The sequence below is a fragment of the Sorex araneus genome, chromosome 3, assembly GCF_027595985.1.
Source record: "Sorex araneus isolate mSorAra2 chromosome 3, mSorAra2.pri, whole genome shotgun sequence".
In the NCBI taxonomy this organism is placed as follows: Eukaryota; Metazoa; Chordata; class Mammalia; order Eulipotyphla; family Soricidae; genus Sorex; species Sorex araneus.
In genome coordinates, this window is record NC_073304.1 from 223,147,857 (window position 1) to 223,163,787 (window position 15,931).

Here is a 15,931-nt window from a genome sequence, read left to right on the forward strand (position 1 = left end):
GATGGATGGCCTTGTGGATTCTTAGACCATCCCCACCTCTGAGCCTATTTAGAACTTTAACCCTTCCATCTACAAAGCACTCAGGCGCCCTTAAGTATTTTTCCACATAGTAAGTTTACTGACCTTAGCTTGATAACTTCCAAAATGTGTTTTTAAGGGCCCAGGAAAATAGAACAATAGGTTAAAACACATAGTTTTCATGTGGGAGGTGTGAGTGCACCCCCCACAAAACAGTTTCTGAAGCACTGCTGGGAGTATTCCTTGGGTATTACTGAATATGGGGCATGCATGCATGCGCGCACGCACGCGCGCGCACACACACACACACACACACACACACACATGAAACACCCAAAAAAGTGTTTTCATGCCGGGATAGTATGACTCTGATTTGCTAACAGTAATTGGGCACATCGATCACTTTGCTTCTTACACAAAGATAGTGTTATTGTTAATATCAACTTTTAGCAAGTCTATCACTCCCTTCACAAAGGTGGGCATAACAATCATTTTCAAATCACCTTTCATAAGATGAACATCAATCCTGGGGAATTTGGGGGGTGTGGCGGGGAGAAGAATCAGACTAAAAGGGATGTACAAACTGTGGTGTCTCGACACTTCGGTGGTGGTCCAGGTGAGGTTCACTTTGTACATGGAAACCAATAGCGTTGGTACTATTGTAACCATGTTACTCCAACTGCAATAATGTTATTTAGAGAATAACTAAACCAAATAATCGAAATCACAATAAGATACTAATAACATTTTTTATTTTATGTGAGGAGAAGCAAAACTAAAAGTGTTAAATGTGTCTAATGCCTAGATCGCGTGTTCCCAGCCTGGGACTCTTTGCAAGTCCATGCTTCTTCCTCACTTCCCTTAACTCCCTCTCTAAACTTCACCACCACCAAAAGCACTTTGAATTCTTCAGTAGAGTTTGGTTGGAGAGATCATCTAGCAGCTACAACACTTGCCTTCCATACGGCAGACTTGAGTTGGATACCTAGCATCCCAGATGGTCCCAATTACTAGCTGCAGTGATCCCTGAGCACAGAGAGAGAAGTAACCCCTGAACATTGCTGGGTTTGGCCCCACCTCCCCCCAAAAGAAACCCAACTACACAATGTTATACTTGACCTTCTAGCAGTCAGAAATTTTGTATGGTTCCCTAACTAGAGCTGGAAATAGTAGGAAGTAAGTGAAGACAAAATACACATCTTATAAGAGCTGTATTCCCCAATTTTGGTAGCTCTGATATTATTTCAGGAGCCAGAGAGATAGTACAGTGAGTAGGGGACTTGCCTTGCACACAGATGACCTGGGTTCCATTGCTGGCATCCTATATAGTTTCCCAAGCACCACCAGCAGTGATTTCCTGAGCACGGAATCAGGAGTAACCCCTGAGCATCACCAATTGTGGCCCACAAACAAAACAAAAAAGATTATTTTCTAGATTTTATCAACATTGCACATTGACATATACTCTGGCAAATCCATTAACCTATCCTTAGACATCTGCCCAGATTCAACAACATCACACTAAAGGCTAATAAGCGAAAGAATTAGTGGGTAGGTGGAGGAAGGGTGCATTCAGATGAGGATCTGATTTCTGGAAGAATTTCTTCTTCGTCTATGATGGTAATAAGAATATTATCACCCAAAAGAGGTAGAGAGAAAAGTCCTCTCTATATGGGCAGGACAGGATAAAGGTATGGGAGTATAACAAGTCATAGTTGAGGGACTGGAGAGATGGTCTAATGGAAAGAGTGCTTGCCTTTTTTTTTTTTCTTTATTGGGTCACAACCGGTGATACACAAGGGTTACTCCTGGCTCTGGCAGTGCTCAGGGGACCATATGGGATGCTGGGATTCGAATCCGGACTGACCACATGCAAAGCAAATGACCTACCTGCTGTGCTATCGCTCCAGTCCCTGGGTGCTTCCCTTTCATGCAGTCAACCTGGGTTCAATTCCCAGGATCCCATGTGGTCCCCCAGGCACCACCCAGAATAGTTTCTGAGAGCAGCACTGTAGCACTGTAGCACTGTTGTCTCGTTGTTCATCGAGTTGCTGAGAGGGCATCACTAACGTCTCCATTGTGAGACTTGTTGTTACTGTTTTTGGCATATTGAATAAGCCACGGGAGCTTACCAGGCTCTGCCGTGCAGGTGGGATACTCTCAGTAGCTTGCCAGCTCTCCTGAGGGACGGAGGAATCGAACCCAGGTTGGCTGCATTCAAGGCAAATGCCCTACCCACTGTTCTATCGATAACTCCAGCCTGATGGACATAATTACCTTAAAAAAAGATTTTTAAATTAATTTTTAATTTGCTTTTGGGGGCCACACCCATTAATGCTCAGGGCTTACTCCTGGCTCTGCACTCTGGAATTACTTCTGCTAGTGTTCAGGGAACACGTGAGATTCCAGGGATCAAATCTGGGTTGGACACATGCAAGGTGAATGCTCTACCTTCTGTACTCTCTCTCTAGCCCTGCATTTATCTACTTTTATAAGGCGGTTCTATATTATTTTAAAAGTATACTATCAACAATTATGCAAACAAGTATAAGTAATAGGCACATGTAAAATTTAATTAAAGTAAATATTTAGCCATTATAAAGATTTTTTTTTTGGGCTGGAGATAGTAAAGCAGGTAAAGTGATTGCCTTGCGTGTAACCAACCCGGATTCAATCACTGGCATCTCATATGGTCCCCCAAACGCTATCATGAGTGATTTCTGAGTGCAGAACCAGAAGTACCCCCTAAGCATTGCCATGTAGTCCCCTCCCCCCAAAAAAATCCAACTATTTTTCAAATGTAGTTTATCTTTTTGATGCATTCAGAGCACCAAGTCTAAACTTTATCATATATCATTTTACATATTTGCTTAGTACACCTTATTATGATCAACAGCAGGCTTGTTTTGTTAAACTTTTGTCAAACGTGATAATTGTGAGCCATAAAAATAACTAACTAAAAAAATAAAAAATATTATTTTTGTAGTACATTAAACCATTCAAATTTCTTGGGCTTATTCTTTTTTTTTTTAATGTGTATTCTTGTTTATTCTTCCTTAAAGATTCTTCAAGACACATTTAAGAATACCCATCAGAATTCGACTAAAAAGGCCATATTTTTCCACATTTTTGGATTTCTCTTAGGAATCGTGGTTTCCCAGAGCCATCCGTAACCTCTTGGTCCTGATTGCACAGCCACCTTTCTTATCTAGGATTATAGATTTTGAGCATTTCTGGGTCATCCCTGCTTATCAAATAATATCCTTGCCTCCGGCATGCACCTGCCTTTCTTGTTGAACAATCTTTTCAGTACCTTCTCTTAGGTTAGCTTTACATGCCCCCAATTTTGAACACATTCATACCTTGTATGTTAATGCCTCACTAACTTAACTCATACTTTCAATGAGGATTCTGTGAAAGTCTCTTTATCCTGAACAAAAAGGCTTAGAAATTACGGAGAAAATTTTATATTATATCTGTATCAATTGCTGCAATGACGCATTTTTTCACCTGATCTATCTGATATCATTCTCTCAACCACCCTGGAAGAGATAAGCTGTTCTATTAGCAAACAGGGCAACTTGTGTCTTCTTGGATATCGCCAAACTGAACTAGATTTCCACTAATTAAATTGTCCTCCATCTACTGGAGAACCACGGGTTGAATTGGAGGCTTCCTTCTAAACTTCTTCTTTTTTAATATGTTTATTTTTTTAATTTGTGAGTCACTGTGAGGGTATAGTTACAAATTTACCCATTTTCGTGCTTGTGTTTCCCTCATACAATGTTTGAGAACCCATCCCTTCACCAGTGTCCATTCTCCACCACCATTGAACCCAGTATCCCTCCCACTCTCCAATCCCGTCCTCCCCACCCCATCCCGCCTCTGTGGCAGGGTATTCCATTTTGTCCTCTCTCTCCTTTTGGGTGTTGTGGTTTGTGATAGGGGTATTGAGTGGCCATCGTGTTCAGTCTCTAGTCTACTTTCTGCACGCATCTCCCTTCCTGCGCAGGATGTCCAAACACAGTTTACTTGGTGTTCCCTTCTCTATCCGGGCTGCCTTTCCCCCAGCATGTGAGGCCAGCTTCCAAGCCATGGAGCCAACCTTGGTATTATATACTACTATTCTTGGGTGTTAGTCTCCTACTCTGTTATTTTATATTCCACAGATGAGTGCAGTCTTACTATGTCTGTCCCTCTCTTTCTGACTCATTTCACTTAGCATGATACTTTCCATGTTGATCCACTTATATGCAAAGTTCATGACTTCACCTTTTCTAACAGCTGCATAATATTTCATTGTATAGATGTACCAAAGTTTCTTTAACCAGTCATCTGTTCTAGGGCACTCAGGTTTTTTCCAGATTCTTGCTATTGTAAGCAGTGCTGCGATGAACATATAAGTGCAGATGTCATTTCGACTATATTTTTTTTGTTTGTCCAGGATATATTCCCAGAAGTGGTATTGCTAGATTAAATGGAAGCTCAATTTCTAGTTGAGAAGCGTCCATTTTGTTTTCCAAAGGGGCTGAACCAGTCGGCATTCCCACTAGAAGTGTAGAAGGGTCCCTTTCTCCCCAATCCTCTCCAGCAGTGGTTGCTTTTGTTCTTTTGGATGTGTGCCATTCTCTATGGTGTGAGGTGGTATCTCATGGTTGTTTTGATCTGCATCTCCGTGATGATTAGTGATGTAGAGCACTTTTTTCATGTGCCTTTTGGCCATTCGTATCTCTTCCTTGGGAAAGTTTCTGTTTATTTCTTCGTCCCATTTTCTGATGGGGTTGGATGTTTTCTTCTTGTAGAGTTCAACCAGTGCTTTATATACCCTTGATATCAACCCCTTATCGGATGGGTATTGGGTGAATATCCTTTCCCATTCTGTAGATTGCCTTTGTATTTTGGTCATGGTATCTTTTGCGGTGCAGAAGCTTCTTAGTTTAATGTAGTCCCATTTGTTTATCTCTGTTTCCACTTGGTTGGTTAGTTGCATGTCATCTTTGAAGATACCTTTAGCTTCAATATCGTGGAGGGTTTTGCCGACCTTGTCTTCAATGTACCTTATGGACTGTGCTCTGATGTTTAGATCTTTAATCCATTTTGATCTGATTTTTGTGCCTGGTGTCAGGTCGAGGTCTAAGCCCATTTTTTTGCATGTAGTTGCCCAGGTATGCCAGCACCATTTGTTAAAGAGGCTTTCCTTGCTCCACTTCACATTTCTTGCTCCCTTATCAAAGATTAGATGATCATATATTTGAGGTTGTTCTTGGGCTTATTCTTATGCTCCTCTAACTCAGGGTTGAATTATCTAATAGCTGCATTATTATGTCTGCAAACTTTATTAACTAGTTTCTCTGATAAACCTAAAGAAGATCCAAATACATGTGATTTGTTTGACATACCAGGAACTAATCTCATAGCCATCCCAATGATACATTATGAAAAGTTTTCAAATGTTAATAGTGATTGATGGCATTAATATTTTTCAATTAGCTTATAACAGTTATAAGATAGATTCTAACATGGACCTTAGTGTTAAATTGTGTTATTAAAAGAGTAAAACTATCAGCACAAAGAATAAATTATTAAATTAGTTCAGTGTTTATATAAACCAATAAGCATGAAGAGCAGGTAGACATTAAGAAAGGTATATTTTACTCAAAAAGTGTAGACTTTAGGGGCTGGAGCGATAGCACAGCGGGTAGGGCGTTTGCCTTGCATGCGGCCGACCTGGGTTCGATTCCCAGCATCCCATGTGGTCCCCTGAGCACCGCCAGAGGTAATTCCTGAGTGCAGAGCCAGGAATGACCCCTGTGCATTGCCAGTTGTGACCCCCAAAAATATATTAAATAAATAAAAATAAATAGAATAAGGGCATTTTTCTGATAGGCATGCAAAATTAAAGATTCTTTAAAAAAAAAGTGTAGACTTTAAATCAGAATTTGGAACTTGCTCAATTTTAATCTTAATTTTTCTCTATCTAAAACACTCCTCCTTAATCATAGAGGAAGGTCACTTATCTCTAAGATGCATGTTATTTAAGTCAGCTGTGCATCAATCCTGTCCTGTGGCTGAATCACAGACCCAAGGTTAGTTAGTTTTTAATGATCTGAAATACTTTCAGATTCACAGAATACAGTTGGAACCAGATTATGTTGAATTCATAACTCAACAGACTTCAATTCTGAATTCCTAGAAATCAGAATTGCTAGAATTCTGAAGCAGAACCAGGAGTAACCCCTGAGCATGGCTGGGAATGGCCAAAAACTAAAACAGAAGTCATTGTTGATCTGTAAAGAGTCTAACTGGGCAGCAAATATTTCTCTTGAATACTAGGCACTTGGTCCTTGGGGACCAGTGGAATAATCATATTATTGTTGTTTGTGTGTTTGCTTGTTTGGGGGCATACTCAGAGGTGCTCAAAGTTTACTCCTGACTTTGTGTTCAGGGGTCAGGCCTGGTAAGGCTTGAGGGACCCTATGGGGTGCTGGGGATCAGACCCAGGTTGGCTGCGTAGAAGACAAGTACTTTATCTACTCTACTGTCACTCTGCCCTCCAGTGGAATAATCCTAAATACATGTACTGAGTGAATTTATCTATATCTATTAAATTAGTATATATATATATATATATATATATATATATATACACATAACATACATGTAGAGCGGTCGGAGCGATAGCACAGTGGTTGGTCATTCACCTTTCACGCAGCCGACCCAAATTCGATTCCTCCGCCCCTCTCAGAGAGCCTGGCAAGCTACTGAGAGTATCGAGCCCTCACGGCAGAGCCTGGCAAGCTACCCATGCGTATTGGATATGCCAAAAACAGTAACAATAAGTCTCTCAATGAGAGACGTTACTGGTGCCCGCTTGAGCAAATCGATGAGCAACGGGATGACAGTGACAGTGACATATAGAGTAATATATATACATATATGTATATATGTATATATGTATATATATATACACACACATATACATATACCTCTCTGAGAGCCCGGCAAACTACTGAGACAATCCCACTCACATGGGCAGAGCCTGGCAAGCTACCTGTGGTGTATTCAATATGCCAAAAGCAGTAATGATAGGTTTCATTCTCCTGACCCTGAAAGAGTCTCTAGTCATTGGGAAAGATGAGTAAGGAGAGGCTGCAAAATCTCTGGGCTTCGAGGAATGGAGACCTTATTGGTGCCTGTTCGAGTAAATAGATGAACAATGGGATGACAGTGATAGTGACATGTACTGAGCTTCATGCCTTATTTATTCTGAATAAATAGCGATGACCACTTCATTTCTCCTTTTGTCAATCACTGTCACTGTCATCCCATTGCTCATCGATTTGTTCGAGCGGGCACCAGTAACGTCTCTCATTGAGAGACTTATTGTTACTGTTTTTGGCATATCCAATACGCACAGGTAGCTTGCCAGGCTCTGCCGCGAGGGCTCGATACTCTCGGTAGCTTGCCGGGCTCTCCGAGAGAGGCGAAGGAATCGAACTTGGGTCATCCGCGTGAAAGGCGAATGCCCAACTGCAGTGCTATCGCTCCAGCCAGCCTTTTGTCAATCATAGGTGTAAATTTAGGGTTTCCCTGTTCCCCATCCCACCATATGGCATTCATTTACTGATTACTTATTTGCTTGCCTGGGATTTCTGTCTGTCGATGCTCCCAAAATTCTCCCCAGTCATCTTTCATGATAACAAGCAAGCTCTTTCTTTTTGACAGATGAGGAAGAGTCCATAAGCAACACCAAAGGGGACTTCATGAAGGTTTTACAGGCCCGAAAGACGACAACAAGCACCGAGCTAACCATTGAATCGGAAAACACCTCGCCAGAGAGAAACAGCATGTCCCTTTTAGTGAACGAGCAGCTAGACGTGAATGATGAGAGTGATACCATTACTGGGCTAAATTACGTAGTGCCTTTTCTCCTGGATGGGAACATAGGAGATTTTGAATCAACATTGTTATCCTTCGTTAAGCTCCTTTTTTCAGATATGCAAGATGGAGCAAATCCTCTGGAACATTTGAAGAATAGCACAATTCCGATGTCTCTACAGCTCAAATCCAACAATACAACATACAATAAGTCGAAAAGTCTCCATTTTCTGGAAAGCTTGATAAATGCAGGAACTCAAGCAAAAGTTCACAAAGCTAGAAAGAGAGAGAAAACTGCCACGCTGGTCAGTTCCATACTTTTTGGGCCCAAACTGAAACATCAAATCTTTCCGAAGAAATTGAAAACTGTCTGGCCAAAGAGAAAGCACTTAGGAAAGGTGGAGGAGGGGGAGAGGCAAGCACTGCAGATGAGCAGCACGTTCAAGAACCACGGGGGCCTCCAGAAGAGGCGCTTCAAAGAAGGGGGCAATCAGCACAGCCTAAGGAAAGGGGAGGCTCTGCCCACGACGGGGAACATTGCCCAAAAAAGAAGGCTCAGGCAGCCGGCCCCAAGAGAACCGAAAGAGCTTCCCTTGGCGGGGAGGCCCAGGAAATGGGTGGAAAACTCCTTCAATGAAGAGGCCTCCTCCATCCAGGAGCCCAAGGCGGTGTTCTCCATGCCCCTGAAAGAATTCTCCATGGGCAGCCCATCTGCCGCCACTCCTAAAGTCCCATCCAAGAACCCCAAAGACCTAAGGGACATTCTCCGCGTTTTAGAAGACGCAGATGCCAGGGTTCGGAACATGAAGTTTCCCAGGCCCATCCCACACAATGGAACAAATTATAATTTTCAGAAATCTTACTCTCACCTGGGACGCAGAAGGGCCAAAGCCAGATCGAATACAGAGACGAAGGAATCAGCACCGGAGAGGCCGGTGCGAGACGCCAAGCGGCCTCCTTTCACTGCGGTGAAGAGCCTCATCAAGTCCCCACCAAGAGAGGAGTCTCTGTCTTGGAGAGATCAGGACAAACCTTTGCTCCAGTCCTTTCAACTTTCACACTCATCTGCAGGAAAAAGGACTGCAGAAAGCACGCATGCTGCTAATGGGACAAACACCAGAGGCATCACGGTGCCAGAGAAAACTGTCGGTAGCAAAGGCACCTCCCATGAGATGGAAGCCCCGATGGTGGACAACCTCACGCCGACTGTCAAGCAGTCCAGCGAGATGCAGTGGGAATATCACAACGTGGCCACAGACATCGTCTCTGCCACACAAAGACCAGACCCAAGAGAACAACTGGAGATGGAATACATCCAGCAGCTGCGGTCCCTTATCCCCAACAATAACGTGAGGAAGCTCATTGCTCACATGATGCGGACTCTAAAAACGGACTGCTCTGAGCCTCAGTTGAAGCTGGCATGTGCCACGCTCCTCTCTGAAACCGGCCTCCTGATGAAGCGTCTCAGTGAGCAGGAGGAAGGAAAGGTTCCCAAGCCAGAATGGGATACGGACCAGTGGAAGACTGAGAACTTCATCAGTGACAATACCGAAGGCCAGGATGAACAGAAACAGCCAGAGGAAAGTGAGGTGAGGACAGATTTTTTTTCATAGAGTCTCATAAGTGAAATAAGTCAGAAGAAGGACAAACAGAATGATTGCACTCATTTATGGGATGTTAAAAAATAAATTAAATCTTAGTATGAGATTAACACCCAAGGACATTTAGAAACAACGACCAGGATGAATGGTCCACAGTTGAAAGCCTGCCTCAAGGGCTGGGAGAGAGGGAAGCTGGGATAGAGAAGGGATCACGATAACAATGATAGTTGGAAGGGATCCCTCTGGATGGGAGACGTGTGCTGAAAGTGAGTAAAGGATCAAACATGATGACCTCTCAGTATCTGCATTGCAAACTATAATGTCCAACAGGGGGGTGTAGAGTGAGAGGAGGGAGGACACAGCAAGAGAGAAGGGAGAGGGAAGAAATGGGAAAAGAGAGAGGCGGAAAGAAAAGGTGAAAGAGAGGGACAGAGAGGAGAGAGAGAGAGAGAGAGAGAGAGAGAGAGAGAGAGAGAGAGAGAGGTGGGTTGAGGGTGGGGGGAGGTGGCAGGAGGGATACAGGGATGTTGATGGGGGGTAATGTACACTGGTGGAGGGACGGGTGTTGGAGCACTGTATGGCTGAAACTGGATAACAATCAGAAAAGCTCTGTAACTGTATCTCACAGTGACCAGGCTCAGGGGCTTCTGGGGCTCTCAGGCCATGTCATGAAAGAACACGAGCAGGAAGACCAGGGTCTCTTGGCTCTCCCTCTTTTACTTGCTCGCTCTCTTTTTTGTGGCCACACAATTTTGACTACAATAATGATGGTCCCTGTGCTCATTTATAGAAAGGTAGCACTGTTCCTAGGAGAGGTGTGAGAGGACCTAACACATCAGATAAATAAATTGTAGAAGGAAAGGCTACAGACAAGATGGTGTAACATATCTGGTGTGCTCTGTAAGAACATATTGGGGCCAAGGAGAAAGTTCAACACGAGTGCCCCTGAGCACTGAGCCAGCAGTAGCTCTGAGGACCCTGGGTATGGGCTGAAAACAAAAACAAAACAACCCCAAAACATATCAAACAAAAGCCTATAGTCCACTCATTTGAGAGAATGGGATTTTAGACTGTATAAGAATAGTTAGCCATTCTTTCTAATGTGCTTAAGAATCCTTCCCATTTTTTTGTCTAATTGTTCTTGGGTGCTGGGGCGATAGTACAGTGGGTTAGGCACTTGCCTTGCATGCCAACACCCCAAATTCTATCCCCAGCATCCCTTTTGGTCCTCCAGGAGTGATTTCGAATTGCAGAGCCAGGAGTAACCCCTGATCATCACTGGGTGTGGCCCCCCCAAAATAATGCATAAAAATAACTGTTCTTTTTCTTTCAGCTCACAAAAGAAGTTCCAGGATATGGCTATAATAACAAATTATTCTTGGCAATATCTGTGACTGTACTCGTGATGATATTGATTATAATTTTCTGTCTCATTGAGGTAAGAACAGTTCATTCAGACTTCCAGGATTTAATCTGTCTTATAATAGATTCAGGGGCTACAAATGGAAAATAGAAGCCCCTTTTCCTCCTATGACACTTGATTTTCCTCTTCAGTCTTGAGTAATGAGGTGTGCTTGCTTCTCATATTGCAAAGATGATCCCAGGGCTTGTGAAGAAACCTGACTCCTGGGAGGTCACTGTGGAAGTGAAACCAAAATAACAAGCTCTTAGATAACTTTGAAGATAAGAAGGATAGAGATGAAACAAAAAGATGAACCCCCTGTGTGCTGTTTGGGGACTACACCCTGCAATGTTCAGGTCCTGCCCCCCAGCTCACTGTGGGGGGCGGGGCGGGGGGGAGTGTCACTTCTGGTGGTGCTCAGGGCACCTTGCAGAGCTATGGATCCAGCATGGACCTTCTGCATGCAAAGCATGCACTCTGACCATTCAGCTCTCTCACTCTCTCTCTGGTCCCAATATAAATATTTTTCCTCTTTTAAATTCAAAAGAATGTCAGTGGTTTGATGTACTCACCACTCACTGACATTCTTCTACTGATTACTTTCCTTGTTGACTGGAAGGATCAAAATGGAGAATCTCCACCCTCCTGGGACTGAAAGATAAAGGTGTTGTTGTCCTGCTGATCAGTGCAGGAGCCCTCTTTAGGTTTAAGGTCTGTCCTGGTAGATGAAGTTAAAACTGCAGCTAAGACAGGGGTGATAGCTCCGAGGGCTAGTTTCCATACTTTGCATGACGGAGACCTGGATTCTATCCTCAGCACTACATGGTCCCGCAGACCCACCAGGGCCATCAGGAGCTCCTCCCAAAGAGCAAATCAAGTTGTTCCTGCATATGCTGGGTGGCTCCCAAACCAAACATACGCATACTGCAGCCTGAGCCCTCATTGGGCTACTTTGATCATGGCAGGCGTGCAGTAGTTACTCCAAGGAGCTCAGCTACATCTGTCTACTGTTCAATTACACACCACTGACTTTTCCCAGCAGGCACATTAAATAAGTGATTTAAGGGCCAGGGAGATAACTCAAAAGACTAAAACTTCAACTCACTTTGCACATGGGAACCCCAGGTGCTAGCCATAGTGCTACCTGGTCCCTGAGTACCACTCCAGAAGTAGCCCCCACAAGTACCAACTGCCAGGTAGAGCCTTAAAAAAAAAAACCAACAGCAAAATGTGATTGAAGGGGTTCAGGATCTAGGTTAGTGGTGTTGCACTTGTCTTGCGTGTGTGAGGCCCTGGGTTCGATCCCTGGAACCACCACAACAACCAACAAAGAATTAGAATAAATTAGAAGTGACAGTGCTGAGGAAGAGCTCTCTGAGCCTTTGATATGTGTAAGCTGCTCATTTGTGACATCACCAGCAAGCAGCACTGATTTATGCCAACCACAGTACAAGGCGTTTCCTATATGTTGTCTGGTTTAATCCTCGCAGTCCTCTAAGGGCAGCATTAGCATCCCTCCATTCTTGCTGTTCTTGTCATGCTGGGTACCAAACCCCCGTCTCCTGCATGCAAGGCAGGCATTCTCCCACTGAGCTACCTCCCCAGCCCCATCATCCCACTTTCAAACATGAGGGTCACACGCAAAGCAGCCCGTGCTCCTTATTCCACTGTTCCATTTTATCTCCTTAAGGACAAAAACACGGAAATGTTTAAAGTATTGAAATTTCAGTCGAAGTCGGTCTAACAGTTGACATATTTATTTATTTATTTATTTATTTATTTATTGGGGGCTATCTGTGCTCAGGGCTTATTCCTGGCTCTGCTCTCAGGGATCACTCCCAATAGGGTTCAGGGAACTATCTGGGGTCCTGGGATCGAATCTGGGTCAACCACGTTCAAGGGAAGTGCCCCATCCACTGTATATTTATAGCTCCAGGAATCGACATATCTCATAGAACCTTTACTGGATTTGGTTTGTTTGGGGAGGAAACATTGCAATTGCAACCAAGTTTTGTCTCCTGTAAGACTCGACTCTGCTCGTTGCATTGAGGTGGACTCCTCACTGGGGATGAATAGTGGCGATGGGAAAGGCATCAGACTGGTTCTTGACATTGTTTAGAAAACATTGTTAAAAAGAATGTTTCTGTGTTTGGGTATTGGCAGATACTTTGTTTCCTACCTCATTTTTTTTAAATTTTAAATCTGGATTAATGTGCTGAATTTCTCTAAAACAGTCACTAAGCTGTATTCCTAACTGTGCCCCTTAAGTCATGTGCTGTAGGAGAGTCCAGGGACTATTAATCAGAAGAGAATTCCTGTTCTCAAAAAGTGACATCAGTGAGTAGGTACAGCAAAATCAATGGATTTAATAAGGTTGTATAGAGATTGGTCACCGTGATAATCATGATCATATTTTTTTTTAAAACAGATTTATTCTCATAGACCAGAGGAGTGTAAAGATGGAAGATCCAGGTAAATATTAGTCTGTCAATCTTTCATTTACCTTGGAGTGTCCTTCCCCGCCGTGCTTAGGGACTCTGGAGCCCTTCCGTGTGCTACTTGGCCCTGTGACCTGGCCTGAGTTCAGCATTAGTGTCTTAGGGCCCCGTAAGGCCAGGCTGCTCAGTCCCCCATGTGGGGTGGCTCTGCTCTCAGGGATCACAGCCCACCTGTGCTCAGGGAGGCCATATGGTGCCAGAGACCAAAGTTGAAGGCTCACGCCCAAAAGGCCCTTTTAACTCTCTTTCCAGTAGCTTGGGGCTACTCTAGCCTCAGCGCTCAGTGTGGTGCCAGGAATTGAACCCAGGGCCTCACACATGCAAGCCAAGTACTTTACCATTGAGGCACATCCCCCAACCTCTGTCTCTAACTCTTATAAGAAGGAACCGAGGGAAAATGGAAACTACCTTGCCCTTGGGGGTGCACTGCTGGTGAGTGGGAAAGAACATGGTCCCTGTCCCTTGGGACCTCTCCATTGATAACCAGAGTCCTTGAACTGGGAGCTGCATTTTTGCCTCCACTCAGCGCCCTCTTGCTCTGTACACACGCACTGCCTGTAAAGCGCGAGACTGCTCTCTCCTCTGTTCACACCTAAAACCCATCGCCGTGCCTCAGTGTGGTTCCTGCCTTTGATGCTGATACCTGTGGCTTCTTTGCTCACTGGCGATTGTCTGCAGGATGAAAGCTAGTGTGCTAAAGAACTTGGCTAACTGCACACAGGCATTTACTCTAGTTCAGCATCTGGGATAAAGCAGCTGGGACGATAGAATCACCTCCCCCAACCAAAACTTCCGGTAAAGGGTGCCTGAGAGACTAAATCCAGAGGCAACCAGTGGAAAGGCTTCTGGACAGACTCTAGTGCTTTCTCTCAGTGTGGTGGGCAGTTTGTTCATTGCACAGGGCATTTGCTGGGGCCATGGTGGTGAGCACAACTACATGTCATTCCTGTTTTTCTAGCCAGGCTACATGTAATGGTCTCTTGAGAGACTGTGTGGTCCCTTTGGAAGGACCCAACAAATGTCTTAAAACTGCCACAGGTATGCATGGAAACTTTGTCAAGGTGTCAGGTCATAGTGGTTTGACTCATCATGGCTCCAGACCTAGGTACCGATGTAGTTATCCTAACAAGACCAGAGACCTCCATCCTAGGAAGCATGGGAAATGGGTGAATGATGAATGATGTGTGTCCGTGTTTTCCTCCAAGGATCTTCTTTGGATTATTGCTTCGTAGGAGAAGTTCAGTGGAACATGAGCCTCAGGTAAGCAAGGGGAAGGAGGGGCACTGAGGCAGGACAGGAGTGGGCCGGGGTGCAAGATCATGAGCTCCCCTTGCCTTTTCCAGGAGGACTTTTTCTGGCGAAGGCGGCCCCTGTGGTTGAGGGACATGTATCAGCCACTCAATGCCATACGTCAGAAAAACATGGCACGGAAGCTACACGACAAGGATTCCTCTGACGAGGACGAGACTTTCAACAGAAACCAAGGGTAAATGATGGGACAGGTCCAATACCAAATTGAAGTCAGGAAGAGGTGCAGAGGGGGGACGTCCATTGCGAGAGCTGACTGTATTCTTGTTCCAGGGAGCTCAGGGAGGTCGGAGTAGTGAAAACAGAACTGACTCCTGAGGAGAAAGCAGCCAAGGAGACCAAGGCAGCCATGAAGTCCCAGGGAGCACGGAAGACTCAGGCACCTCAGCGCCCCCCACCACCACTTGTCCCCCTGGCACGACAGACCAGCAAATCTCTACATGACACCCCGACACCACAGACTCCCCCCCAGTCACGACAGTCCATCAGGTCTTCACAGCCCCTCTCAGCACGACAGTCCATCAAGGCTCCACAGGTCCCCCATGCACAAGAGTCCTTCAGATCCCAGGAGATCCTGTCATCACTGGAGATCTCAACTCAGATTGATGAGGAGCAATAGGAACCATCACCGGAGGACATGGTGTTAGAGGCCCCACAGTGAACGCAAAAGTTTTAAAATGTGCTACCAGTATAAAATGCGTTACCAGTATATCCTGGCCATTACCAGTCTTACAGGATTGTGGAATACCAAATTGAAAAAATGGACTAAAACAATGACGTGATACATTATTAAAGGCCTCGTCAGTTTGTCAAGTTTCAAAGATCAGACCTAAAAACGTGTCCTCAGAAACATGAATAAATTTCAATTTTGCAAATTAAGGATCATGAGTAACATCCATTTGCCATAATTCATTAGGAAGGAGTCCTCTTGGATTAACCCCATCAGAAACTATTCTGAAATGACGTGCACAGGCAGGGCAATTTTTAACAATTTTTGCCTTTCTAGTAAGTCCAAATTGATATTGAAAGGCTTTTGCATTTTGAGGATGTAATTTATTTGACTGTTCAGGTGTAGCGATAGCCTGGGCTGGAGCGATAGCCAAGCAGCTAGGGCGTTTGCTTAGCATGTGGCCGACATGGGTTCGATTTCTCTGCCCCTCTCGGAGAACCTGGCAAGCTACCAAGTGTATCTCGCCCGCATGGCAGAGCCTGGCAAGCTACCCGTG

At 44.5% G+C, this 15,931-nt stretch overlaps 1 protein-coding gene across 1 annotated transcript in view; it reads left to right on the plus strand.

Annotated features, from left to right (window-relative positions):
- LOC129403536 (leucine-rich repeat-containing protein 37A-like) overlaps positions 1 to 15,324 on the plus strand; it is a 52,671-nt gene extending 37,347 nt beyond the window's left edge. The window contains exons 11-16 of the mRNA XM_055132264.1: positions 7,744 to 9,485; positions 10,831 to 10,935; positions 13,328 to 13,371; positions 14,603 to 14,657; positions 14,741 to 14,883; positions 14,979 to 15,324. Of these exons, the coding sequence (XP_054988239.1) occupies positions 7,744 to 9,485; positions 10,831 to 10,935; positions 13,328 to 13,371; positions 14,603 to 14,657; positions 14,741 to 14,883; positions 14,979 to 15,324 (2,435 nt within the window). The remainder of the gene's footprint in view (positions 1 to 7,743; positions 9,486 to 10,830; positions 10,936 to 13,327; positions 13,372 to 14,602; positions 14,658 to 14,740; positions 14,884 to 14,978) is intronic.
- The last annotated feature ends 607 nt before the right edge of the window (positions 15,325 to 15,931 follow it).